This window comes from Neophocaena asiaeorientalis, unplaced genomic scaffold, assembly GCF_003031525.2.
Source record: "Neophocaena asiaeorientalis asiaeorientalis breed wild unplaced genomic scaffold, Neophocaena_asiaeorientalis_V1.1 scaffold698, whole genome shotgun sequence".
Classification (NCBI taxonomy): Eukaryota; Metazoa; Chordata; class Mammalia; order Artiodactyla; family Phocoenidae; genus Neophocaena; species Neophocaena asiaeorientalis.
The window spans coordinates 415,965-443,586 of NW_020171993.1; the positions used below are offsets into that span (position 1 = coordinate 415,965).

Below are 27,622 nucleotides of genomic sequence, written 5' to 3' on the forward strand. Positions count from 1 at the left end.
TTCCCCATCACTGCTGAACCCCTAAACATGGGTGGGTTCTGCTGAATGTAGGAACTCCTCCCCTCCCACAGCCGCCCCTCCGGGGTGCTGGTCCCATTGGTCCAGCCTTTACTTTTGCTCCCCCTTCCCTCCCTCCAACTGCCTCAGGACCCACGCAGCTGGAGGAGGCCTTGGTGGGCAGAGGATCAGGCCCAGGACCTCAGCAGGCTCCCGGGAGCCCAAGTGGGCAGGGGAAACATAGCCACACTCCCTTTTGATCCTCTGCCCTCCCAATGGTCCCTGAATTTCCCCCTTCGGCATGGGATCCCTTCCCCTCCCCAAGCCGCCCGTCAGGGACACTAGTCCTGTCCTGCCTCCACTTCTCCTCCCCCACTCCCCCCCCAACGTCCCACATCCTTCCCAGTTGATGGGGGTTCCACACATCCCCTTAGGTGTCCGTGGTCCCCCACGGGTGCCTGGTAGGTGCCCTAGTTGTGAGGAGACGCGAATTCCATGTCCTCCTAGTACGCCATCTTGGCTCCGCCCCCTAGATAATTTTCTGATCAAATTCAAGTTTGACTTCACCACCTGGCACTCCTACTCTTGCTTTAGTTACAGGTAGGCATTATCTTTCATGACTAGTTCCTTCTCTACATCAGTCTGTGACACTGGTTGACGTAGCACCACCAGTTTTCAGATTTGCTAAAATGGGTTCCTCAGTTGCTGGCCAGCGTTAGTATCCTGGGATTGTGGCAACAGTTTCTCATATGCTCCAATGTCTAACCCTGCTTCTTCTTGTCTACTGCCATGATTGTAAAATGGTTTTGCATAGAGATCTTCAAAGTGTTTGTAGGTTTTTTTTCTTTTTTCAGTTATATATTCACCTTTAATTTTTTTAACAACTTTATTGGAGTATAATTGCTTTACAATGGTGTGTTAGTTTCTGCTTTATAACAAAGTGAATCAGCTATACATATACATATATCCCCATATCTCCTCCCTCTTGCATCACCCTCCCACCTTCCCTATCCCAACCCTCTAGGTGGTCATAGAGCAACAAACTGATCTCCCTATGCTGTGTACCTGCTTCCCACCAGCTATCTATTTTACATTTGGTAGTGTATATATGTCAGTGCTACTCTCACTTCGTTCCAGCTTACCCTTCCCCGTCCCTGTGTCCTCAAGTCCATTCTCTACATCTGTGTCTTTATTCCTGTCCCACCCCTAGGTTCTTCAGAACCATTTCTTTATTTTAGATTCCATATATATGTGTTAGCGTATAGTATTGGTTTTTGTCTTTCTGACTTACTTCACTCTGTATGACAGACTCTAGGTCCATCCCACTCAGTACAAATAACTCAATTTCGTTTCTTTTTATGGCTGAGTAATATTCCATTGTATATATGTGCCACATCTTCTTTATCCATTCATCTGTCGATGGACACTTAGGTTGCTTCCAGCTCCTGACTATTGTAAATAGAGCTGCAATGTACATTGTGGTATATGGCTCTTTTTGAATTATGGTTTTCTTAGGGTATATGCCCAGTAGTGGGATTGCTGGGTTGTATGGTAGTTCTATTTTTACTTCTTTAAGGAAGCTCCATACTGTTCTCCATAGTGGCTGTATCAATTTACATTCCCACCAACAGTTCAAGAGGGTTCCCTCTTCTCCACAACGTCTCCAGCATTTATTGTTTGTAGATTTTTTGATAATGGCGATTCTGACTGGTGTGAGATGATACCACATTGCAATATTGATTTGAATTTCTCTAATTAGTTATGTTCAGCATCCTTTCATGTGTTTGTTGGCAATCTGTATATCTTCTTTGGAGAAATGTCTATTTAGGTCTTCTGCCCATTTTTGGATTAAGTTGTTTGTTTTTTTGATATTGAGCTGCATGAACTGCTTGTAAATTTTGGAGATTAATACTTTATCAGTTGCTTCATTTACAAATATTATCTCCCATTATGGGGGTTGTCTTTCCATCTTGTTTATAGTTTCCTTTGCTGTGCAAAAGCTTTTAAGTTTCATTAGGTCCTATTTGTTTATTTTTGCTTTTATTTCCATTTCTCTAGGAAGTGGGTCAAAAAGGATCTTGCTGTGATTTATGTCATAGTGTTCTGCCTATGTTTTCCTCTAAGAGTTTGATAGTGTCTGGCCTTACATTTAGGTCTTTAATCCATTTTGAGTTTACTTTTGTGTATGGTGTTAGGGAGTGTTTTTATTTCATTCTTTTACATATAGCTGTCCAGTGTTCCAAGCACCACTTATTGAAGAGGCTGTCTTTTCTCCATTATATATTCTTGTCTCCTTTATCAAAACTCAGTTGACCATAGGTGTGTGGGTTTATCTCTGGGCTCTCTCTCCTGTTCCATTGATCTATATTTCTGTTTTTGTGCAGGACCATACTGTTTTGATTACTGTAGCTTTGTAGTATAGTCTGAAGTCAGGAAGCCTGATTCCTCCAGCTCCGTTTTTCCTTCTCAAGATTGCTTTGGCTATTCGGGGTCTTTTGTGTTTCCATATAAATTGTGAATTTTTTTATTCTAGTTCTGTGAAAAATGCCATTGGTAGTTTGATAGGGATCACATCGAATCTGTAGATTGCTTTGGATAGTATAGTCATTTTCACAGTGTTGACTCTTCCAATCCAAGAACATGGAATATCTCTCCATCGGTTTGTACCATCTTTAATTTCTTTCATCGGTGTCTTATAGTTTTCTGAGTACAGGTCTTTTGCTTCCTTAGGTAGGTTTATTCCTAGGTATTTTATTCTTTTAGTTTCAGTGGTAAATGGCAGCGTTTCCGTAATTTCTCTTTCAGGTTTTTCATCATTAGTGTATAGGAATGCAAGAGATTTTTGTGCCTTAATTTTGTAGCCTGCTACTTTATCAGATTCATTGATTAGCTCTAGTAGTTTTCTGGTAGCATCTTTAGGATTCTCTATGTATAGTATCATGTCATCTGCAAACAGCTTTACTTCTTCTTTTCTGATTTGGATTCCTTTTATTTCTTTTTCTTCTCTGATTGCTGTGGCTAAAACTTCCAAAACTATGTTGAATAATAGTGGTGAGAGTGAGCAACCTTGTCTTGTGCTTGATCTTAGTGGAAATGGTTTCAGTTTTTCAACATTGAAAATGATGTTGGCTGTGGGTTTGTCATATATGGCCTTTAATATGTAGATGTAAGTTCCCCCTATGCCTACTTTCTGGAGGGTTTTTATCATAAATGGGTGTTGAATTTTGTCAAAAGCTTTTTCTGCATCTACTGAGGATTTTTGCATCTATGTTCATTAATGATATTGCCTGTAGCTTTGTAGCTTTCTTTCTTTGTGACATCTTTGTCTGGTTTTTGTATCAGTGTAATGGTGGCCTTGTAGAATGAGTTTGAGAGTGTTCCTGCCTCTGCTTTATTTTGGAAGAGTTTTAGAAAGATAGGTGTTAGCTCTTCTCTAAATGTTTGATAGAAATCGCCTGTGAAGCCATCTGGTCCTGGGCTTTTGTTTGTTGGAAGATTTTTAATCACAGTCACAATGTCAGTGCTTGTGATTGGTCTGTTTATATTTTCTTTTTCTTCCTGGTTCAGCCTCGGAAGACTGTGCTTTTCTAAGAATGTGTCCATTTCTTCCAGGTTGTTCCTTTTATTGGCATATAGTTGCTTGTCGTAATCTCTGATGATCCTTTGTATTTCTGAAGTATCAGTTACTACTTCTCCTTTTTCATTCCTAATTCTGTTTATTTGAGTCCTCTCCTTTTTTTTCTTGATGCATCTGGCTAATGGTTTATCAATTTTGTTTATCATCTCAAAGAACCAGCTTTTAGTTTTATTGATCTTTGCTATCATTTACTTCATTTCTTTTTCGTTTGTTTCTGATATGATCTTTATGATTTCTTTCCATCTGCTAACTTTGGGTGTTTTTTTTGTTGTTCTTCTTCTTCTTTCTGTAATTGCTTTAGGTGCAAGGTTAGGTTGTTTATTTGAGATATTTCTTGTTTCTTGAGGTAGGATTGTATTGCTAAAATCGTTCCTCTTAGAACTGCTTTTGTTGCATCCCATAGGTTTTGGGTTATTGTGTTTTTGTTCTCATTTGTTTCTAGGTATTTTTTGATTTTTTCTTTGATTTCTTCAATGATCTCTTGGTTATTTAGTAGTGTATTGTTTAGCCTCCATGTTTCTGTATTTTTTACAGATTTTTTTCCTGTAATTAACATCTAGTCTCACAGCGTTGTGGTCGGAAAAGATACTTGATGTGATTTCAGTTTTCTTAAATTTACCACTGCTAGATTTGTGACCCAAGATATGATCTCCTGGAGCATGTTCCATGAGCACTTGAGAAGAAAGTGTAATCTGCTGTTTTTGTATGGAATGTCCTATAAATATCAATTAAGTCCATCTTGTTTAATATATCATTTAAAGCTTTTGTTTCCTTATTTATTTTCATTTTGGATGATTTGTCCATTGCTGAAAGTGAGGTGTTAAAGTCCTCTACTATAATTGTGTTACTGTCAATTTCCCCTTATATGGCTGTTAGTATTTGCCTTATGTATTAAGGTGCTCCTATGTTGGGTGCATAAATATTTACAATTGTTATATCTTCTTCTTAGATTGATCCCTTGATCATCATGTAGTGTCCTTTTTTGTCTGTTGTAATAGTCTTTATTTTAAAGTTTATTTTGTCTGTTATGAGAATTGCTACTCCAGCTTTCTTCTGATTTCCATTTGCATGGAATATCTTTTTCCATCCCCTCACTTTCAGTCTGTATGTTTCCCTAGGTTTGAAGTGGGTCTGTTGTAGACAGTATATAAAGGGTGTCATTTTTGTATCCGTTCAGCCAGTCTGTATCTTTTGGTTGGGGCATTTAAGCCATTTACATTTAAGGTAGTTATCAGTATGTATGTTCCCATTACCATTTTCTTAATTGTTTTGGGTTTGTTATTGTAGGTCTTTTCCTTCTCTTGTGTTTCCTTCCTAGAGAAGTCCTTTTAGCCTTTGCTGCAAAGCTGGTTTGGTGGTGCTGAATTCTCTTAGCTTTTGCTTGTCTGTAAACGTTTCAATTTCTCCATCAAATCTGAATGAGGGCTTCCCTGGAGGCACAGTGTTTGAGAACCTGCCTGCTAATACAGGGGACACGGGTTCGAGCCCTGGTCTGAGAGGATCCCTCATGCCGCGGAGCAACTAGGCCCGTGAGCCACAACTACTGAGCCTGCGTGTCTGGAGCCTGTGCTCCACAAAAAGAGAGGCTGCGATAGTGAGAGGCCCCCACACCGCGATGAAGAGTGGCCCCCGCTTGCTAAAGTAGAGAAAGCCCTCGTACAGAAACAAAGACCCAACACAGCAAAAATAAACTAATTAATTAATTAAAAACTCCTACCCCCAACATCTTCTTTACAAAAAAAAAAATCTCAGTGAGATCCTTGATGGGTAGAGTAAACTTGGATGTAGGTTTTTCCCTTTCATCACTTTAAGTATGTCCTTCCACTCCCGTCTGGCTTGCAGTTTCTTCTTAAAGATCAGCTGTTAATCTTATGGGGATTCCCTTGTATGTTATTTGTTGTTTTTCCCTTGCTACTTTTAATATTTTTACTTTGTATTTAATTTTTGATAGTTTGATTAATATGTGTCTTGGCATGTTTTTCCATGGATTTATCCTGTATGGGACTCTATGGTGTTTTTGGACTTGATTGACTATTTCCTTTCCCATATTAGGAAAGTTTCAACTGTAATCTCGAAATATTTTCTCAGTCCCTTTTTCTTTTCTTTTTCTGCGACCCCTATAATTTGAATGTCGGTGTGTTTAATATCGTTCCAGAGGTATCTGAGACTGTCCTCAATTCTTTTCATTCTTTTTTCTTTATTCTGCTCTGCAGTAGCTATTTCCACTATTTTATCTTCCAGGTAACTTATTTGTTCTGCTTCCTCAGTTATTCTGCTATTGATTCCTTCTAGAGAATTTTAAATTTTAGTTATTGTGTTGTTCATCATTGTTTGTTCGCTCTTTAGTTCTTCTATGTCCTTGTTAAACGTTTCTTGTATTTTCTCCATTCTATTTCTAAGATTTTGTATCATCTTTACTATCATTAGTCTGAATTGTTTTTTCAGGTAGACTGCCTCTTTCCTCTTCATTTGTTAAGTCTGGTGGGTTTTTACCTTTCTCCTTCATCTGCTGTGTGTTTCTGTCTTTTCATTTTGCTTAACTTACTGTGTTTGGGGTTCTCCTTTTCACAGGTTGCAGGTTCATAGTTCCCATTGCTTTTGCTGTCTGCCCCCAGTAGCTTCCTGGTGGAGAGGACTGGTGCCTGTATTCTGTTGAATAGCCTGGATCTTATCTTTCTGTTGGGGTGGACCACGTCCAGTGGTGTGTTTTGGGGTGCTGTGACCTTATTTTGATTTTAGATAGCTTCTGTGCTAATGGGTGGGGTTGTGTTCCTGTCTTGCTAGTTCTTTGGCATAGGGTGTCCAGCACTGTAGCTTGCTGGTCATTGAGTGGAGCTGGGTCTTATCGTTGAGATGGAGATCTCTGGGCGAGGTTTCGCTGTTTGATATTATTTGGAGCTGGCGGGTCTCTGGTGGACTGATATTCTGAACTCAGCTCTCCCACCTCAGATGCACAGCCCTGATACCTGGCCAGAGCACCGAGACCCTGTCAGCCACACGGCTCAGAAGAAAAGGGAGAAAAAAAGAAATAAAAAAAATGAAATAAAATAAAGTTATTAAAATAAGAAATTTTTTTAAATTATTAAAAATAAATAAGTCAAAAGTCAAAAAAAAAGAAAGAAGAGAGCAACAAAACCAAGAAACAAATCCACCAATAATAACAAGCACTAAAAACTTTATTAAAAAAAAGTAATAAATAAATAAACGTACAGACATAACCCTAGGACAGTTGGTAAAAGCAAAGCTATACAGACAAAATCAGACAAAGAAGCATACAGGTACACTCACAGCAAGAGTAAAAGGAAAAAAATATATATATATATAAAAGCAAAAGGAAGTGGGCAACCAAATCAATAAACAAATCTACCAATGATAATAAACTCTAAATACTAAGCTAAGATAATCTTAAAACCAGAAACAAATCAGTTGCAGAAAGCAAACCCCAAATCTACAGTTGCTCCCAAAGTCCACCACCTCAATTTTGGGATGATTTGTTGTCTGTTCAGGTATTCCAGAGATGCAGGGTACATCAAGTTGATTGTGGAGATATAATCTGCTGCTTCTGAGGCTGCTGGGAGAGATTTCCCTTTCTCTTCTTTGTTCGCACAGCTCCCAGGGGCTCAGCTTTGGATTTGGCTCCGCCTCTGTGCTTAGGTCTCCTGAGGACATCTGTTCTTCGCTTAGACAGGACAGGGTTAAAGGAGCAGCTGCTTCGGGGGCTCTGGCTGTCTCAGGCCGTGGGGAGGGAGGGGTACAGAGTGTGAGGCGAGCCTGCAGCAGCAGAGGCCAACATGACGTTGCACCAGCCTGAGGCGCGCTGTGTGTTCTCCGGGGAAGTTGTCCCTGGGTCACGGGACCCTGGCAGTGGTGGGCTGCACGGACTCTCGGGAGAGGAGGTGTGGATAGTGACCTGTGCTTGCACACAGGCTTTTTGGTGGCTGCAGTAGCAGCCTTAGCATTTCCTGCCTGTCTCTCGTGTCTGCACTGATAGCCGCGGCTCGCGCCCGTCTCTGGAACTCATTTAGGCTGAACTGTGAATCCCCTCTCCTCACACATTCCGAAACAATGGTCTCTTGCCTCTTAGGCAGGTCCATACTTTTCCCCAGACTCCCTCCTGGCTAGCTGTGGTTCACTAGCCCCCTTCAGGCTGTGTTCACGCAGCCAACCCCAGTCCTCTCCCTGGGACCTGGCCTTCGAAGCCCGAGCCTCAGCTCCCAGCCCCCACCCAGCCTGGTGGGTGAGCAGACAGGCCTCTCGGGCTATTGAGTGCTGGTCGGCACCAATTCTCTGTGCGGAATCTCTCCACTTTTCCCTCTGCACTCCTATTGCTGCGCTCTCCTCCATGTCTCCAAAGCTTCCCTCCAGCACCCCCTGTCTCCACCAGTGAAGGATCTTCCTAGTGTGTGGAAACTTTTCCTCCTTCACAGCTCCCTCCCCGAGGTGCAGGTCCTGTCCCTATTCTTTTGTCTCTGTTTTTTCTTTTTTCTTTTGCCCTACCCAGGGACGTGAGGAATTTCTTATCTTTTGGGAAGTCTGAGGTTTTCTGCCAGCATTCTGTAGGAGATGTTCCACATGTAGATGTATTTCTGATGTATATGTGGGGAGGAAGGTGATCTCCACGTCTTATTCCTCTGCCATCTTGAAGGTCTCTGTGCGTAGGTTTTTAATGAACAAAAAGCGTTCCAAGAACAAACAAGTATGAAAAATGGTGTCTTTACTGCAAGGTTTCTCAGAGCTTTTGATATGATAATGTGCATTGTGATATGCTAATGTGAATTGGGACTCTCCCAGAGGGAGAACTAATGTTAAACTTATTTGATCCAGAAAATGTTTTAAAGACAAACATCTGTTATCATCCCAGGGAATTATAGTGTTCCAAAAGAATACAGTTTGCAAATTTTGGACTGCACTGTCAAATCAAATTCCTTACACCCTGACCAGCTCATTTTGCCTTCTCTAGAAAACACTTTTCTCATCTCACTCATATATTTAAAAAAATTCTCTGTTCATTTTAAACCCTCACGGTCAGCAAAAAAAAAACCATAGTTGTTTCAGCTTCTAGAGCCTTGGTTTTATACTTTATGCCTACTCAGATGAATGTAAAAAGGAATTTGGGGAAGAGTAATACTCTAGGCCAGGAGGAAATGACATGATTCCTTTTAAGCATCACATCAGGCAGTTTGAGAGCTACAGTCATCCAGTAAAGTGATTGTGTAAGCCCTTGCAACACGAGATGGTAGGGCACGTAAACAGGGAAAACATATGAGTTCAGATGTTAGTTGAGATCCCATGAATGGACAGAATTCCTCACAGAGTGAGCTCTGATGCAAATGATCATCAGTTGCCCACAGACCTTGTCTCTTGTAATGAGGGAAGGGGCCACAGAAAGAGGAATTGGAATAAAGGTGGAGTCATTCATGGTGTGTCTTGTTTACCTGGGACAGCCCTCCTTAGCCCTGCTGTCCCAGCATAACTAATAAGATTGCTCTCTTTCACTCTCAGAAAGGTCTCGGTTTGACTGATTAATTGTACAGACACTTTAGATGAGGGAGAAGACAAGAGCCAGTAGAGGAGCTGTGTGTCTTAAATGTGAAGGAGATAAGCATTACTTAAAGGGAAAAGAGTAATGAAAGTTGTTAAGGGCAATGTTAAGTCAGTGATGATGAGACTGACCCAAGATTTTAATGTGGAACGGTTTCAGTGAGAAAGTAAGGTCCATCTGTTTAGTTTTGATCTTATTGACTCTTCAGGGCATTTTGCCAAATGTATTGTTATTTAATGATCAGGCTTCTTACAGTGTTGATATCAGATTTCTGATGCATTGTTTAGAAGATTTTTAAGAAACATGAAAAAATTCATAATCATTGTTGAGCATAGATTTTTACAATCAAATTGCTTCAAGTATTAGTTAAAAAATAAAAACGTGTGTATAGAATTGTATATCCCTATATCTCCCATAATGTTTCACATTGTTTACACGCGGTAAGCACTTAATAAATGTATGCTTGATATGTTGATACGTACTCTGATTATTGGCCAATGCAAAAAAGGCCTAAATATAATTATAAAATAGCTAAAACAGCTTCTTAGAAGTTTTGATCATGTGTATACAATTTAATGTCTTCTATACAGACACAAATTAATTATGTTATTTCACCATAAGGGACAGAGTCTAGTTTAGCTGCTGTAATTTTTTCATGTTAGTTCGCCACTTTTGTCAGTAACCCACTTTGTTGAAGAACATTCTAATTATTCTTAGGGATTATGAAGGAAGTAGATGATACTGACTCTGCATTAAAGAGCTTAAAGAATAAATTTATTTAAGGATATATTGCCTATCCTCTGATGAATTGTTTGCTATGCATTACATGAAATTTTAATAGGTAGTAAGATCATTCAGGTACCATACAGGCAGCTAGAGAGATACATAATCAGAAAAATCCAGCCTCCCATCCCTTTATTTATAGCCAAGTGAATTTAACTTTTGAAAATTCATTCACTGGGCAAAACTCTGACTTGGTTGGAAAAGAAGTTAGGGATGTGGTTTCTTCTTTCATAGCTCAGTGTAGGTAGGGGAGTGATAAATTAGCTTATGGAAGAAATACAAAGTACTGAGTCTGGCAGATAGAAACTTTTCCCCATTGTATAGATCCCATAGGTTCTCTCAGAGTGCCTTTACCTTAAAGGCTATGTGTATACATTAAACATTTTTAAGGAGAAAAATAAAATCTCAGCATTTTAGTATTTTAGGAAATTTTTCCAGGTGGCCATGTGCCGACTGTATTGTAACAGAGACTGGAGATAGAACAGATAGGAAGCTTTTGTGGTAACCTATCCATAGGATGAAAAGACCAGATTCTGGGACCTTATTAGGAAGGAGACTATGAGTTTGAGCTATTCTGAAGGCAGAATGAAAAACTCTTTGGTAAGTGATTTTATAAATGGGTCATATAGAGATTGGAGCCAACAATGGAGCTGAGAAAAGATCAGTGGTGCTGTTGACCAAAATGTCTGCCAGACAAAACTATTCAGAGTTTCACCTTTGAAAAGCTATAATTTTGTTTTCATTTCCACTATGTAAAGGGTTTATAGGTTATATGCACTGAGGAGATGCTCACAGAATGAAATTTACCATATCTCATCTCCTTTTCCAGCTCCAAAATGAAACCAGTATTCCACAACCCAAAATCCTCTTTATCTGGTTTGGAAACTTGATGTTTAGTGTAGTTTCCAAATTAGAAGGAAGCAAGAGAATAGCGACAAGCACGCAGACCCCTGGACCTGGGCAATTTAATCTGCCCAGTGCTTTAAAGAAGGTGTTCAAAGACTGCTGATAAAAGACATTTATTTGTTCCTGAGTTCAGTGGGCTGACTGTAATATTTGAGAAAATGGAAGGAAGGGCCCTACGAAGGTTGTTACATCATTAAAAATTGATGACAGAGCACCTAAACTAGATTGTGATGGAGTGCCAATGGATGCAGCACTGACTTAAGAATATACAATTTGATACAACTGAAAATCAGGATGATGGGGAGCTTATAGATGTAAGAATATGTGTAATTTGAGGATGATTATGGGCAGATTATAAATGTTAGATTTGTATTACTCATGTTCCCTGGGTATTTTTCCTTCTAAGATTCACAAATTAGAAATTCCATTACTAAGTATGTATCTAATTTTCTTGAATTTTTAATTCTCTCAAAATAAACATTAATTCCTGAGTAATATTGATGTGTATCATAATGTTTAATAGTGTATCACAGTGAATAAGCATAAGCAGAGTAAACTAAAAATTTCCTTTTATGTTACAGAGATATTAGTAAATTTTCTTTTCTACTGCATTAAATGCTATTTGAGTAATGTTGCAACCATGGCAGATTTAAGGGCTTTTGCCTGTATTCAACCATATCCTAGTTTAGTGATGGGCCCAGAATATCTCTTGGTACTTAATCATTTAAGGGGTGCATGCTGTTTCTACTTGGTTTATATTCTAGCCCTTGGGGGTGCTTAATTATTTGAGATCTGATGTTTACACTTAAGAACTTCTGGTCAGATCTATGATTAGTAAGCAATTAATATTGGCTACAGAAGTCTGCTGTGGGGTAGAATAATTATTATTTGCAACATTAATCTTAAAGCTGATAAGGGTGTTAGGTTGTGTAGTTGTTGAGACTGAAGCTCTGATCTGATTCTGGGCAGATTAATTTCCTGAATGTGTTCCTTATGTTTTACAATGAGGATAAAGTAGTAACTTAGGGTGATTGTGTGAATTTGGTGAGATAATGTACATAAAGCTCATAACAAGTACTAAGTAAAGGTTTGCTATCACCATTAGCATCTCAGGTTTCTTGATGATCTTTTATGTATATGTCACCTGGGAATTAATCTAATTGCTCTCTAAAAAGATATATGGCTTCTACCATAAAGAAATACAACTACCATAAGAAATACAACTAACTTACTCTTTTTGCAAATTTTGGTACTTCTTTATGCTTATTACAAATATTAAGTAATGCTGAAGTTTAAAGAACATCAAAATCACCACAAATCCTATTGCCTAAATATAAGAACTGTTAACATTTTATAAACATCCTTCTAGTCACTTTTCTATGTATACCCATAAATCAACCCTCCACACACATATTCACAGATATAATATTACAAAGAATAAAATTAAGAAAACTTTTTATAATAAAACTATGCTTTTAATTTTTTTCAGATACATCCTCAGAAATCCCCATGATAATCTTAATGGCTTCCTAATTTTCACTTGTATTGTTGTGCCATCATTTGTATCACCTAATATTTATTTTTGAACATTTTACTTTTTTCACATATTATAAACAACACTTCAGTGATCATTTTTGTGTGCTCATTTTGCAATGTCACAGTATAACTTCCAAGAAATGGAATAATTTGTCTAAACTATATCCATTTAAATTCCTAACCCATACTTAGTATAGGTATATTTTCTTGATTAATTTCTGATGATATCTTTATCTACAATATTATACTATGACTTAGAATATATTTATTTTTCATAAACTACTAAGTTCCAGTAACTTATGTCCCCAGGTTCTACTATTCTTGGTATTAGAGTATTAGCAAATAATTTTCACTGTAGCAATAACTTTTGTGATTTATACCTCTTAATAGCTGTTTTGTTTTTTGCCTTCCATCTCTTCAGACTGGCAAATCAGAATACTTTAATGATATTCTCAGTCAGATTTGACCTGGGATGGTTCTTATGTACTTGCTGTTTGCTTTGCTATATAAGGAGAATCCTTTAAAGTTAATTCAACTTCTATTTTTCATTTGTTCAGAAGTTATGTGTTTGGAACTGTGTTGTCAATAGACAGGTACAAAGGAGTTTAAAAGGTAATTGCTTTCAAGAATTTCATTATATTTATAGCATGATATGTTAACACATATAGGGGAATATAAAAATATAAACCAAGGCATATAATTACTCTTTTAAGGAATGAGGTATTGATAGGTTCTGTAGAAGAATAGGAGAAATTCCTTTACCTAGGATAATCAGAGAAGGTTTTATAAAGGGAATAATAAGCCCCAAAGAGTGCCTGGGATTTAGGAAGGATGAAGGAAAAGGGAGAGGGCTTTGTATCAGTTATCTATTGCTGTATAAGAAATGACTCCAAGACAGAGTGATTTCATAGCACAGTGATTCATTATTTTTCATGACTCTATTGGTTGACTGGATAATTAGTTCTTCAGTTCATTTCCCTCAGGTAGCTACATATAGTTGTCACCTTGGCTAGGGACAAGGTTCAGCTGGGACCACTGGATAACTATACCTCTCCATCCTTGCTATCTTGCTGTCAGTACATTCCAGGCTTCTTCATGAATGATGGTCTCAAGACAGCATTCCAAGAAGCAAAAGCAAAACAAGTAAGTCCCTTAATGTCTCTGGAAATTGCATAATATCATCTCTGCCTTATTCTACTGGAAGTCATAAAGCCAGCACAGATTAAAGGAAGTAGATTCCACCTTTTGGTGGGAGGAGCAATAAAGTTTCATTGCAAAGAGATGTGCATACCAAGACAGGAAAAATATATGGTCATATTTTGAGATCCACCACAAAGGAACTGAATGAACAAAGATTTGGAAGCAAGAATAAATTATTTGGAGGTTCAGCAAGAAGACAGTTTATGACACTGTTTTTCAGAATACATAAGAAGCTCTTGGCTATTCCACAGATACTGTTCTTAGGGACCTCAACAGTTTATTTAGGTTGTTGACAGTGCCACTTTACTCTTTGGGTCTTGGATCAATAATACTTGTGACTTGGTAAAGAGATATTTTAATACTATTTCAAGTTTTGTATTTAGTGTTCCCATATTAATATAAGTATAATAGTAATACCCCCTTTATAGATATATAGAAAGAGTAAGTGATCTAATGTTATCCTCTGTTTATTGCTTCTTTTCATATTCTGGGGCTAAAGATTAGAGAAGTGGCTTGCAGGTATCATTAATGAAAAATGTTAATGAAAATTACTGGAAAACATTGAAAATGTCTATCTAGTACAAAATAAACAGAGAACAGCTGTAAGTAAAAGAAATTCCATTTTTCAACATAGTGAATCCATTCAGTACTTACTATATTTTCTCTTTTTTTTCCCCTTTTTTCTTTTCTGTAACTGATAAAAGTAGACTTACAACTAGGTAGAGTGATCTGTTGTTTGCATTTTATAATTTGAAGGGCAAAAGAAAATCTCTGAATCAAATCAAATCAAATCTCTGAATCAAATCTCTTGAATGAAATCAAATTTGAATCAAATCAAATCACTGCAGTTCTGAATCTCACCATTGTTGTTTCCTTGTGTTTTAAAGTTTTTTTTTAATAAGAGATATAAGAATATATATAAATACCCTGAAAAATACAACTAATAAATGAATTCAGTAAAGTTGCAAGGTACAGGATGCAGAAATCTGTTGCTTTTCTATACACCAATAAAGAACTATCAGAAAGAGAAAGTTATCCCATTTAAGATCATATCAAAAAGAATAAAATACCTAGGAATAAACTTAACCAAGATGGTGAAAGACCTGTACTCTGGAAACAATAAAACTTTGATGAAGGAAATTGAAGATGATCAAATAAATGGAAAGATTTCCCGTGCTGTTGGATTGAAAGAATTAATACTGTTAAAATGGCCATACTACTCAAAGCAATCTATGGATTTAATGTAATCCATATTAAAATACCCATGATATTTTTCACAGAACTAGAACAAATAATCCTAAAATTAAAATGGAGTCACAAAAGATCCCGAATTGCCAAAGCAATATTGAGAAACAAGAACAAAGCTATAAGTATCACCCTCCCTGACTTCAGACTCTATTACAAAACTACAATAATCAAAACAGTATGGTTCTGCCACAAAAACAGACACATAGTTCAATGGAATGGAAATTAACCCATACACCTATGGTAAATTAATCTTTGACAAAGGAGGCAGGAATATACAATGGAGAAAAGACAGTCTCTTCAGCAAGTGGTGCTAGAAAAACTGGACAGCTACATGTAAAAGAATGAGATTAGAACATTTCCTCATGCTATATACAAAAATAAACTCAAAAATGGACTAAACACCTAAATGTAGGACTCAAAACCATAAAACTCCTAGAAGAAAATAGGCAGAACACTCTTGGACATAAGATTATTTTGGATCTGTCTCCTAAGGCAAAGGAAACAAAAGCAAAAATAAATGAGACCTAATTAAAATTAAAAGCTTTTACACAGCAAAAGAAACCATCAACAAAATGAAATGACAGCCCACTTAATGGGAGAAAATATTTGCAAATGATATGACTGGCAAGGGGTTAATATCCAAAAATATATAAACAGCTCATACAACTCAATATCAAAAAAACCAAGCAAGTCAATCAAAAATTGGTAAAAGACCTGAACAGACATTTTTCCAAAGAAAACATACAGATGGCTAAAGGCACATGAAAACATGTGCATCACTAATTATTAGAGAAATGCAAATCAAAACCAAAATGAGAGATCACCTTCCATCAGTCAGAATGGCCATCATAAGAAAGTCTACAAATAACAGATGTTGGCGAGGTTGTAGAGAAAAGGGAACCCTTGTACACTTGTGGGAAAGTAAATTGGTATACCCACTCCCAAAAACAGTGTGGAAGTTCCCCCAAAAACTAAAAATAAAACTACCACATGATCCAGCAATCCCACTCCTGAGTACCTGGAAAAAAAAATGCTAATTTGAAAAGATACATGCACCCCAATGTTCATAGCAGCATTATTGTACAATTGTCATGGTATGGAAGCAACCAAGTGTCCATCAACAGATGAATGGATAAAGAATACATGGTGTATATATACAATGGAATATTATTCAGCCATAAAAAAGAATGAAATTCTGCCAATTTAAGCAACATTGATGGACCTAGAGAATATTATGCTTAGTAAAATAGGTCAGACAGAAAAAGGCAAGTACTATTTGGTATCATTTGTATGTGGAATCTAAAAAATAAAAGGAATGTATAGAGCAAAATAGAAACAGACTTTACAGATACATAAAACAAACCAGTGGTTGCCACTGGGGAGTGGGTAGGGGAGAGGGACACATTAGGGTAACAGGATTATGAGATACAAACTACTGTGTATAAAATAGATAAGTATTATACAGCACAGGGAATTATAGCCATTATTTTGTAATAACTTTTAGTGGAGTATAATCTATAAAAATACTAAATCACTATGCTGTACACCTGAAGCAAATATAGTATTGTAACTCAACTACATTTCAATAAAAAATAATAGTCATTGCCATATAATTATTGAAACTATTTTGATGTAGTTAGTTTTTATGATAATCATGGGATTAGCTGTAAACTGTTGAAATGTGTCCAATACTATGCTGTAATTTTTTTTTTTAAGAAGATGTTGGGGGTAGGAGTTTATTAATTAATTTATTTATTTTTGCTGTGTTGGCTCTTCGTTTCTGCGCGAGGGCTTTCTCTAGTTGTGGCAAGCGGGGGCCACTCTTCATCGCCGTGCGTGGGCCTCTCACTATTGCGGCCTCTCTTTTTGCAGAGCACAGGGTCCAGACGCACAGGCTCAGTAGTTGTGGCTCACGGGCCTAGCCACTCCGCGGCCTGTGGGATCCTCCCAGACCAGAGCTCGAACCCATGTCCCCTGCATTAGCAGGCAGATTCTCAACCACTGCGCCACCAGGGAAGCCCCTATAATTTTGATAAATTTAAAAAATAGTCCCTTCTGTGTATCAACTTATCTTACTAGTTGAGAGTTAATTCAAGTAATGATTCAGTCAACTCATTGTATTGTGTGGAATTCCTCCTTCAAAATTACAACGTCCCTAAGAGGGATATTGTATTAAATAGTTTTTAGTATTTAACACGTAATATAAAGTAATTAATGAGATTAATTTCTAACAAAATAGTTGGCATGGTTCAGGTACTAGATGAAATGGGGCATGGATTAAGTGAAGACTGGGAAAGAGAAGATATCTGTTTCATAAGTGGATGCCTAGAGGCAGCTTACATATATGGGTAATTGCAAAAGAGCATCCAGGGATACCAGGAGCCATTATGAGACAGCTGGAAGGAGAATAAAACTTCGAAATTGGAGATCTGATGTTCAGCTTCTTCATTTTGTTCTAAGGCCAACTGGGGTGATTTCAAGTGTTTTAGCAGGCTGTGTGATACATATAAAATCATACATTAGTGGAATATTCTCCTTCCATGTCTTAAATATCATTATTAAAGGTGGACTTTAGTGAATAGAAATAGAAATGGAAATGATGTATGAACCACCTATGTGGCTTTAATGGTTACCAGAAATGCATTCTCATATCAGTATTTTAAATTGTTTAGTCTAAGGCCAATTATTACTTGCCAAGATTTATAAAAGAAAGATAATTAGGAAAAGTAAATGTTGGATGTCAGCTTGAACAGGCACAAAAAGTCTAAAAAATATAAATCATTAATAAGAAGATGAATGGCTGCAGCTTGACCTAAGGAGCAAACAAAATGAAGTGACTGAAGAACACAGTTTATTCAGAGAACTGGATATCATCATCTGATCTGTTATCCTGAGCAACTCATAAGAGTGGAGGCAGAGTTACAATTAATTAGCTAAACATAGATTTTGTTTGACTCTGCAAATTGTTTAACCCTGAGAAATAAACTATATTTAGTTTATATACTTGGAATGGCTATAAGTTTATTTGTGAATTTTTGTAAACTATGGAAAGGAAATGATCATTAGCCTGCTTCCAAAGCATGTGAGTTGGGAGAATTAAAGAATAATGCAGCAACATGGATGGACCTAGAGGTTTTCATACTGAGTGAAATAAGTCAGACAGAGAAAGACAAATATCATATGGTATTGCTTATATGTGGAATCTAAAAAAAAGTGTACAAATTATCTACAAAACAGAAATAGAGTTACAGATGTAGAAAACAAACTTATGGTTACTGGGGGTAATGGGAGGGAGGGATAAATTGGGAGATTGGGATTGACATATACACACTACTATATATATACTATATATATATATATATATATACTACATATATACTGCTATATATATACTATATATTAAATAGATAACAAATAAGGACCAAATAGATAACAAATAAGGACCCTGTGTACAGCACAGGGAACTCTACTCAATACTCTGTAATGGCTTATATGGGAAAAGAATCTAAAAATGAGTGGATATAATTATATGTATAACTGATTCACTTTGCTGTACACCGGAAACTAACACAACATTGTAAATCAACTATACTCCAATAAAAATTTTAAAAATAAATAAATAAATAAAATTAAGGGCCCTGATAAAAAATAAAGATTAATACCTTTCTATAGGAAGTAGTGAGTACTATTTGAGAGCACGGATCATGTTGAATCCTTAGTGACTATTGTAGTGGCTGCATGTAATAAGTGTTCAGTAAATATCTACTGAATTAAATGATACATGAATGAATAGTGAAATCTGTGATTGGCTACATGGCATTATTCAGTCTTTTAACCTTTGTCTCTTTTTGAGAACATTAAACATTCATTCATGACTTTAATGTACATATTATGAAAATAATAGGTGTTTTTAAGTACTAAAATGTATTAAATGTTAAAAAAACATTTTCTGAAATATGCTGTTGGGCTCTGATGCACATCGTAAGGAGCTCGCTACCCTCCTCTCCCAGGTTTTCTAATCAGTTGAGAATCAATCATCTGTTTTATTAGGCTATTAATAAAACTACTCATTAGAATATTAAAGTTGCACAACTAATTAAAATTAGTGACTTAAAACAAGAACAGCCATTTATTTCACTCATGAATCTGTAAATTATGCAGGTCCAGGAAGGCATGACTTTCTGGTCCATGTGTTATCAGCTGGGATGGCTTGAATGGGTCTGAAAAGTTCACTTCTTAGCTGGCTCAGCCACATACATGGCTGGTAAGCTGATGTTGTCAAGCTGTGTGCTGCACATACAATCATAGATTGATAGGACATTTTCCTCCCTATCTTAGCTATCCTTATTAAATATGAATATAAATAGAAAGGGAAGTGATGGTTGAATCACCTGCACAGCCTTAAGTCTTCTTATATCAATATTTTAAATTGTTCAGCCTAAGGCCAGTGCTTAGCTGGGAGCTCAGCCAAGACTATTGACCAGGGGCCTTAATTCTTCTCCATGTGGAACTTTCTAGAAGAATGGGCTTCCTCACAACACGGAAGCTAGATTCTAAGAGCAGGTGTTCTAACAGTGAGGAATTGGAAGCTTCTAGTTTCTTAAGGCTTGGGCCCAGCTATTGGCATATGATTATAGTTACCGTAGTCTATTAGTAAAATAGTTATAGAGTATGCCTAGATTCAAGGGAAAGGAATATATACCCTGCCTGTCAATGGAAGGGGTGTCGGAGAATTTGTAGCCATCTTTAATCTAACATAATTATCTTTAAAATAATCCCCTTGTGGTGAATAAGAAAAATATAAGACTTTTTAGATAAGGCATTTACTAGTGTATATGCCAGAATTACCAATTCATTAAATGTGATAAGCTTATAAAATTAGCTTGTCTTAAGTTGTCTTAAGCTTAAAAGGCTACAGGAGAGTATATAAAAGGCTTATCAAATTTTAACAGATTATTCTAATTATTCCTAGTAAAGTAGGCAAATTACGTCTATGGCCTCTCATTCAAAGGATAAAATTCTATAATAGTACTCTGCAGAACTTGCCAGGCCAAGCATGAGCATTCATGTTTGATGGATGACAATAGGCCTTCTTAATTTATTTATTATCTTAACATGGCCAAGGTATGTGTCACCTTAGCTTCGAAATATTTTATTCTCTCACGTGCATTAATAGTGTGTATTCCTTTTATGTTTTTGTATTGCCAGTAGTGAAGTTTGACTTGAAAAGAAGGATGTTTCTGAAAAAACGTTTCCTAGGTTTTTAGTGTGTGAACTTACAGGAAAAAATATCTGAATACTTATTATGTTCCAGGAACTGGTCTGTATTCTGGAAATACAGCAGTGAGCAAAAAGGACAAGGCCTAGGCCTGTACTTACAGATTTTGCATTTCTAATAGGGAAGGTAAATATCAACAAGCAAATAAATGTGTAATGTAAATTAAAGTAGTGATAAATAAGATTAAGAACACAGGTATAGTAAGGGGGTAGAGAGTTGTATTGAAGGAAGGGGATATTCTTTTTGCTGAGTGAAAAATTAATTGTTGGGGAGCTATTTCCATGAAGATGATGATGTTGATGACGATGACGATGATACATACATAACATTTCATGGATACTTACTCCCTACTGGACTTTTTAAAAACTGATTTATATGTTACATCATTTAGCACAACTCCTTTGTAAAGATTGTAAAGTAACTGTAAAGTTGTAAGAGAGGAAATAGAATCCTAGAGAGATTTAGTAACTGGCCCAGAGACAGATAGCTAGTAAGTGGAAAAGCATATACTCTTAAAGGATGCAAGAATGCTGGTAGAGGTAGTGGGAAGGGGTTGTACTGAGGCTCTATTTTGAAGGGAGAGCCAATAGGAATTGTTGATAGAGTAGAGGTAGGAGATGAATCAAAGAATGAATTGAAGAATGATGCTTTAGTTTTGGGCTGAGCAACTAGGTGTGGCTTTACAGTTTAATGAGATGAAAAGTGCATTTGGTTGTTGAAGAGAAGGTGGTGTAAAATAAGAGTTCTCTTTTGGACTTGTTAGATTTGAATGGCAATGAGACATTCAAGAAGGCTTGTGTGTCTCTACTTCAGGGGATGGATATTACTTTGGGAGTTAGCAGCATAGAGCTAGTTTCTACTAAGATCAATTTCTTTCGTTATCGTGTGTCATGTCCCAGGGTCACTCTCATTAAAGATGTACCCATTTATCCTGAGAACACAGACTGTGGTGGGAAGCAGTATTTTTGCTTACTATGGAATACCATACTTGCTGTCACTATATTTTATGAAATGTGTACTAGTCCTAAATGTGGAAAATATTTTTAAGGAAGAAGTGGTTTCTCTTTTTAAAAATATACATATATTATATGGATCTGTACATGTGATAAAATTTTATAAAGCTGTACACCAAAAAAATGACTGCATGTAAAAAGAATGCTGAAATATATAATGTCTATAGTCTGGTTAATTGTATTGTATTGTGCCATTGTCAATTGCCTGGTTTTGATAAATTACTATAGTTTTGTAAGATGTCATAATTGAGAGAGCTACATGTGGGTACATGTGGGTATATGAACTTTCTGCATGATTTTTTTTAACATTTCAAGGTAAAAAATTATATATATAATTATGTATATGCTATATATGTATATATAATTATGTGTATGTTACATATATATATATACTTATATACATATAATTATATATATAATTGAATGTCTTACCTTAAATTGTGACTTTGATTAGTCCTACCCAGTGCAGGACACCAAACTCACATGAAAGTTGGAGGCAGAAAATATCCTTGTAATATACCAAACTTAATGGGATGTTGATTGTATTCTTCATTTATTAATGCTGAAAACGTTAAATACATTGGCAGTTGGTTTTTTTTTTTTTCTGCGGTACGCGGGCCTCTCACTGTTGTGGCCTCTCACGTTGCGGAGCACAGGCTCCGGACGCGTAGGCTCAGTGGCCATGGCTCATGGGCCCAGCCGCTCCGCGGCATGTGGGATCTTCCCGGACCGGGGCACGAACCCGTGTCCCCTGCATCGGCAGGCGGACTCTCAACCACTGCGCCACCAGGGAAGCCCACATTGGCAGTTATATTCATATTTTAGTACTTAAGCTTTTCATATGATTAGAATGTGTGCATATTTAATGTACCCCCAAAGATGAAATGTGTGGTAATTTGTTAAGCTAAAAGGCAGTAGTAAGACATTTTGGCAATATAGTATATTACAGGAATCTTAGGGAGACAAATGAGTTGAACATGTCAAAATAATAGTTCTGTGATATTTACCGACAACTTAAAATAGCTGGGGACTATCTATTCAAAAACATGATTGTAGCATTATTTCATTAACCTCTAAAAAGCTCATTATTTTAAAAACATAAATCCTCTTTATGTCTCTTTTCAGGAAATGCAAAATTCCATTTGTTGCATAATTCTTCTACCATTAATTTGTTCACATTATTTCTGTGTTCGTCTTTCTTAATGCCAACAATGATGGAATAGAATGTTAAGTCTGTGATTACCTCTACTTTTTTGTTGTTTTTAAATATAAACAAAGATTTAAAGACCCAGATAGGAAATGTCAGCACTATATTCTTCCTAGTCAGTTCTAACAAAATATCATCTATCTTAAAAATTGTTCTTCACAGGCATCAAAATCCCTAAATAACAGCCAAAAAACCCCCCAAAAAACCAAAAAAAAAAAAAAAACCTGAGTAAATGCTTGTAAAATCATAACTTCCTGTTGTGAAATTATAACTTGTTGTACTCAAAGAGCAACTGTTATTTAAAAAACAAATGATTTTCTGAAAATAGATTGAAGATCTTAAGTTGCTTCACTGGCTTGTTGTTATACTAATTCCATCAAGTAGGATTTGGTTGATGAAACTGTGAAATAAAACAGTCCATACTTTTTGTTTAGACGAGTAATTTTTCACATGCTTAAAGGAACAAGAATGGAAGTGATCACTGTCTGATATTCCACTTATTTGTGAAATGCTTATGGAATGAATGTGGTTACTAAACATTGTGTTTACTGAATATTAAGGGGAATAAAATATTGCCCTCTTTTCAAAAGAGCTTACTGTTAACAAAGGAGTAAAATCAAAGGGACAAGATAGGCTGGGAGTGGTGTGTGATTGAAGGTGTGTTGATCTGGGGCTGAACTCAATTGCTTTTAAAAGCTTTTTCAAGATCAGGTCAACATTAGTAACCTGACCATATCTGGAGAGAGAAGAGTTGGTAAATTATGGGTTGAGGGAGGGAGTAGCAGTCCGGGGCATTAAAAAACCCTATTCCTTTCCTAGCCACTGTAGATGAATAACAGTGGTTTGCAAACTGACTTTATTCTTAATTAAAATAATGAAATAAAAAAGCCTTATGATACTGGGTTACTGACATAAATTAGAATTTTCAGGCACTCCCAAAGTTTCATTTTAACTGTTAATTCCAACGCTGTTTCTCTCTAGAATCTTCTAGAAATGGAACACTTTGATTTGTCTTCCCTCCCTATATTTCTGATGTTCTGTCAAAAATATTGATAAGCATGGAAGTAATCCAAAAGCTGGACGAAGCAAGCAGTGAGAAAGAGCATACATTTCTAAACTGGATCATCAGTCTCTCGAAAATTTAAATTGATTCAGGAGGACAGGGCTGGAGGCTAACTTTAGTCATAAGGCTAAGAATGTCTTAGGCAAATCATAACCTTGGATCATCTAATTCTTCATGAAATCTATCAACCATGCTCCTGTTTTACCACAATGACTAGAGTAGTGCTCACTCATAAAATCATGTTTATCATGCTAAAGATAACACTTACTGAGTGAACACCAAATTCTGGGCACTCTGCTCAGGGGTTACCATGCATATGCCGAAAAGTTTATAAAGGCATCTCTGTCAAGTGGTTCATTGATTTCACCAATATTCACCTCATTTTTTTTTCACTTGGGATAGTTGATTTATTTTCATCATTTCTTCTCTTGCAGCTCTTCTTTATGCAACTATTTTTGGAAATGTTACCACAATTTTCCAGCAAATGTATGCTAACACCAACCGGTACCATGAGATGCTGAATAATGTACGGGACTTTCTGAAACTCTATCAGGTCCCCAAAGGCCTTAGTGAACGAGTCATGGATTATATTGTCTCAACATGGTCTATGTCAAAAGGCATTGACACAGAAAAGGTATGGGTTATTATTATGGTTCTTGTTATTTATTTTCTGTTTCAATAGGATCTTCAGATGCCCATAGCTTTCCCACTCACATATTACTTGTATAATTGCTTTATAAATGTTACTCTTTATTTCATAAGTGACATATCAGTCAATCATATTATTTAGTGCTTGGAAGGTGGAAAATGTTCAACCATTAATCATCAATTAGTACTAGTCATCAAATTCAATTTAGGAATTGTGGTTCCTGAAAACAGCTAATTATTTCATTTCCTCAAAACATTCTCATTACCACTCAGAGTAATTTGTCATATTCCTCTAAAATGCTAACTGTGATGCCATTTCTTTTGCTAGATTTTATTCTTGATTTCTCTTTTGACATTTTGCCCATTTAAAATTCAGAAAGAAACTTCCTTGCTTATAACTAAAAGATTATATATCTTCTATTCTACCCTCTACTTAAATTTCTCTTCTCTCTATCACACGTTCTATAATGCAACTTATAGTTCTTTGTTTTCCCTTTTTCCCTACACAAATCTATGAAATGGATATGACCCTTGCAATCCACCTGTCATGTCTAATTTCTTGCTTGTCTTTTCATGGAACCTCTTTAAATTTTTCCCATCTAACTCATATTAGGGGCAAAGAAGAAACCAAAGTCCTCCTCATGATAAACAAAATCAAATAAATTCTCACTTCCTACACCCAGCTGATTCACATTCAATATAGGGAATGACAAGTAGGGCTTGCACATAAGACTTCTAGAGAAAACTGATCTTAAGCTATTTCACTTTATAAGTATCAGCGAAGTCTTTATTTTTAGGTACTGATTTTTGACATATGATAATCAGATAGCACATAACCTTCCTTGCCATTTCCCACAAATTTTATTTTTTTAATCATATGAGGTTGACTTGTAGTTTTTCTTTCAGACCTGCTCAACAAGCACCTTACAATGTCAAAGTGAAAGAGCCAATGAACAAAGTAGATGTTTAGTTAGGGGAATTTCATGAAACAAGTAGGAAGTTGTAAGCCAGAGCAGGTGTTAGGAGCAGAGGATTGAGGGGAGTTGAAGGGAACGGACTTGAGGGTAAGAGCTGAGGGAGGGAAGCCTTCAGAGAGAGTGCAAGTGAGATACTGGAGGCTAGCTATGTGGAAGAGTTATAAAAGAGGGTGAGATTTGCTCTTCTTTTGACATTTTACAAGATGCAGTTAAATGGCCCCTTAAAGTGGAATGTGTGACCACAGAGGGGAAAAGGAAAAACTGCATACCTGTGGAATTTGATTACTGTGTACCTGAACTGATATAAGGTTAGTAGGGAGGGAATCCAAAGAAGGAACAGGATCTTCTTGAGGGGTGCACGTGAGAGTCAGTGTTTAAATCGCTAGAAGCAGGATATTCTCTGAGGTCCACATTCAATGACACTGAGCTCAAGACGCAACCATTTACCTTGTCAATCACTATCTCAGTTAGAAGCTTTTCTTTCCAGAAAATTCAGTGGGGTCTCATGGTAGTTGACAGATAACATCAGTAAACTGATGGAATAATAACCCTTTACACTAGAAAAGTACCTGACCCAGAGCTTATGCCACAGATATGGTACATGGCAGATTTTTTAGTTCCCTTCTCTAAGTTCCCAGATGCTGGGTTAGTTCGGGAATGGAACCAATAGATTCTCACAAGCTTCCCCTCTAGTACCTGCTCAACTGTCTGCTTCATGACGCAGTTAGGGTGTAATATACTGGCATTAGGTGTTCACGGAAGTGCACCCACCATGTAGTTCTTATTATTGACATTTTTTTTGGTTGTTTGCTGTTCATCATTTGTTGTCATAGAAATGTACTTCTGATTGGTAGAATATCCATGGGCAAGGGAGTAATAGGAAAAAAAAATGGGGAGGTTAATATTAAAGGTGAAATAAAATTTTAATTCACATAAAAAGATTTTTAAAGAAATAAGTAAAAATATTAAAATGAATTAACTTTTGGATAAGACAAAATCATGGATGTGCCTCCTAACTAAATGGGAAATCTTTAGAGTAGTGTTTGACTAGTAGGAAGAGCAGATTTGAAGACTTTACAGAAGTCTTTGTATGTATTAATGCAATGGAGTACATAACAAATTAAGTGATGAATAAATTTGGCTAGAATATGTAAAACCTTTCACACCAAAAGCTATGGAAACAAAAATGAGATAAAGCATCTGCAACAAATATCACAGGTGAAAAGTTAATTACCTTAATATGTAAAGTGATTTTACAGATCAATAAGAAGAATTAGAATACATGGGGGAAATGAGCTGAATGCATAGAAGACAAAAGTACAAATTACTAATAAACATACAAAAAGTCTTATTTTCACTTGTAATGAATAAATATTGAAAGAACAAGAGACTGTCAAATATATGCCTAATATAGAGACTGTCTAATATATGCCTAATAAGAGACTGTCAAATAAATGCCTAATATTAGCAAAGGCTATAGTGACTGACACTATCATATTTTTCTGGTCTGTGTGTAACTTGGTAGGGTGCTTCTTGAAAACAGTTTTACCAAGATAATATCCTAAATTTAGGGATATCTAGACTTCAGTCCTTATGCCTCTTGCCTTTTCTGTCTAGAATCTCTCCTCAGTGATATCATACAATCTCATGACTGTAATAATATATGCTAACACCACCCTAGTATACATACTCATCCTGGACCTACTCCCTGAACCACAGATTCTCCTATTCAACTGCCTACTCGTATCCAATGAAACTGTCCAGAACTGAACTCCTAATCATCTCCCATAAACCTGCTCTACTGACATTCTTCCTCAATGCATTTAATGGAAACTCCACGCCTCAGTTGCTTAGGACAAAGCTTCCACGTTGAAACTTCCCCCAAATCCTATTGGCTCCACCTCCATTTCTCACCACCTCCATTGAGATCAGCTGGTTCAAGTCACCATCATGTCCTATCTGGGTTATTCTGTAGCCAAGTGATTGGTCTGTGCATCCACCCCATCCCTGTATAGGTTATTCTCAGCACAGCAGCCAATGAGCTTATATGGCTTTCATAATAAAGCTTTCTATCTTCTTTCTCTCTCTTATCTCTCATCTCTATCTCTTTTTTATCTTATTTATCTCATCCATCCATCCATCTGTGTATCTAACTATTTTATATTCATCTTTACTTTTGATAATAAGAATGACATTGGTTGAGCCTGTTAAAATACAAGGGTAGAAAACAGAAAATGAAAGTTCAATGACAGTAATCACATAAATCCTGTAATTGTAGTCATAATCTTAGAAGTGTAGATTTACTTGAGGATAGCTTCAGTAAACAGCATCTGATTTTTAACAGTTATACCATATTTGATATTAGAGACCTCTCTTAGACTTGCTGTTCCTCAATAAGTGAAATATTTGTCTTCCTATATGTTTCTTATCTTACATTTTGTTAATTGTTTGTTTCAAACATTTTATCAATGGTGGTTGTTATCAAATTTAACTTTTGAGTATGTACTGAAAAAGATCGAAATATAATGTGTGAAATGAAATGTCTTTGTTCTAACGCTTCTCTTGTTAGTTCTAAAACAGCTATTTT

The 27,622-nt window shown here is 36.5% G+C and overlaps 1 protein-coding gene across 1 annotated transcript in view; it reads left to right on the forward strand.

Moving 5' to 3' along the window:
* KCNH5 (potassium voltage-gated channel subfamily H member 5) overlaps nt 1-27,622 on the forward strand; it is a 321,016-nt gene that overhangs the window by 194,446 nt on the left and 98,948 nt on the right. The window contains exon 8 of the mRNA XM_024748382.1: nt 23,845-24,044. Within this exon, the coding sequence (XP_024604150.1) occupies nt 23,845-24,044 (200 nt within the window). The remainder of the gene's footprint in view (nt 1-23,844; nt 24,045-27,622) is intronic.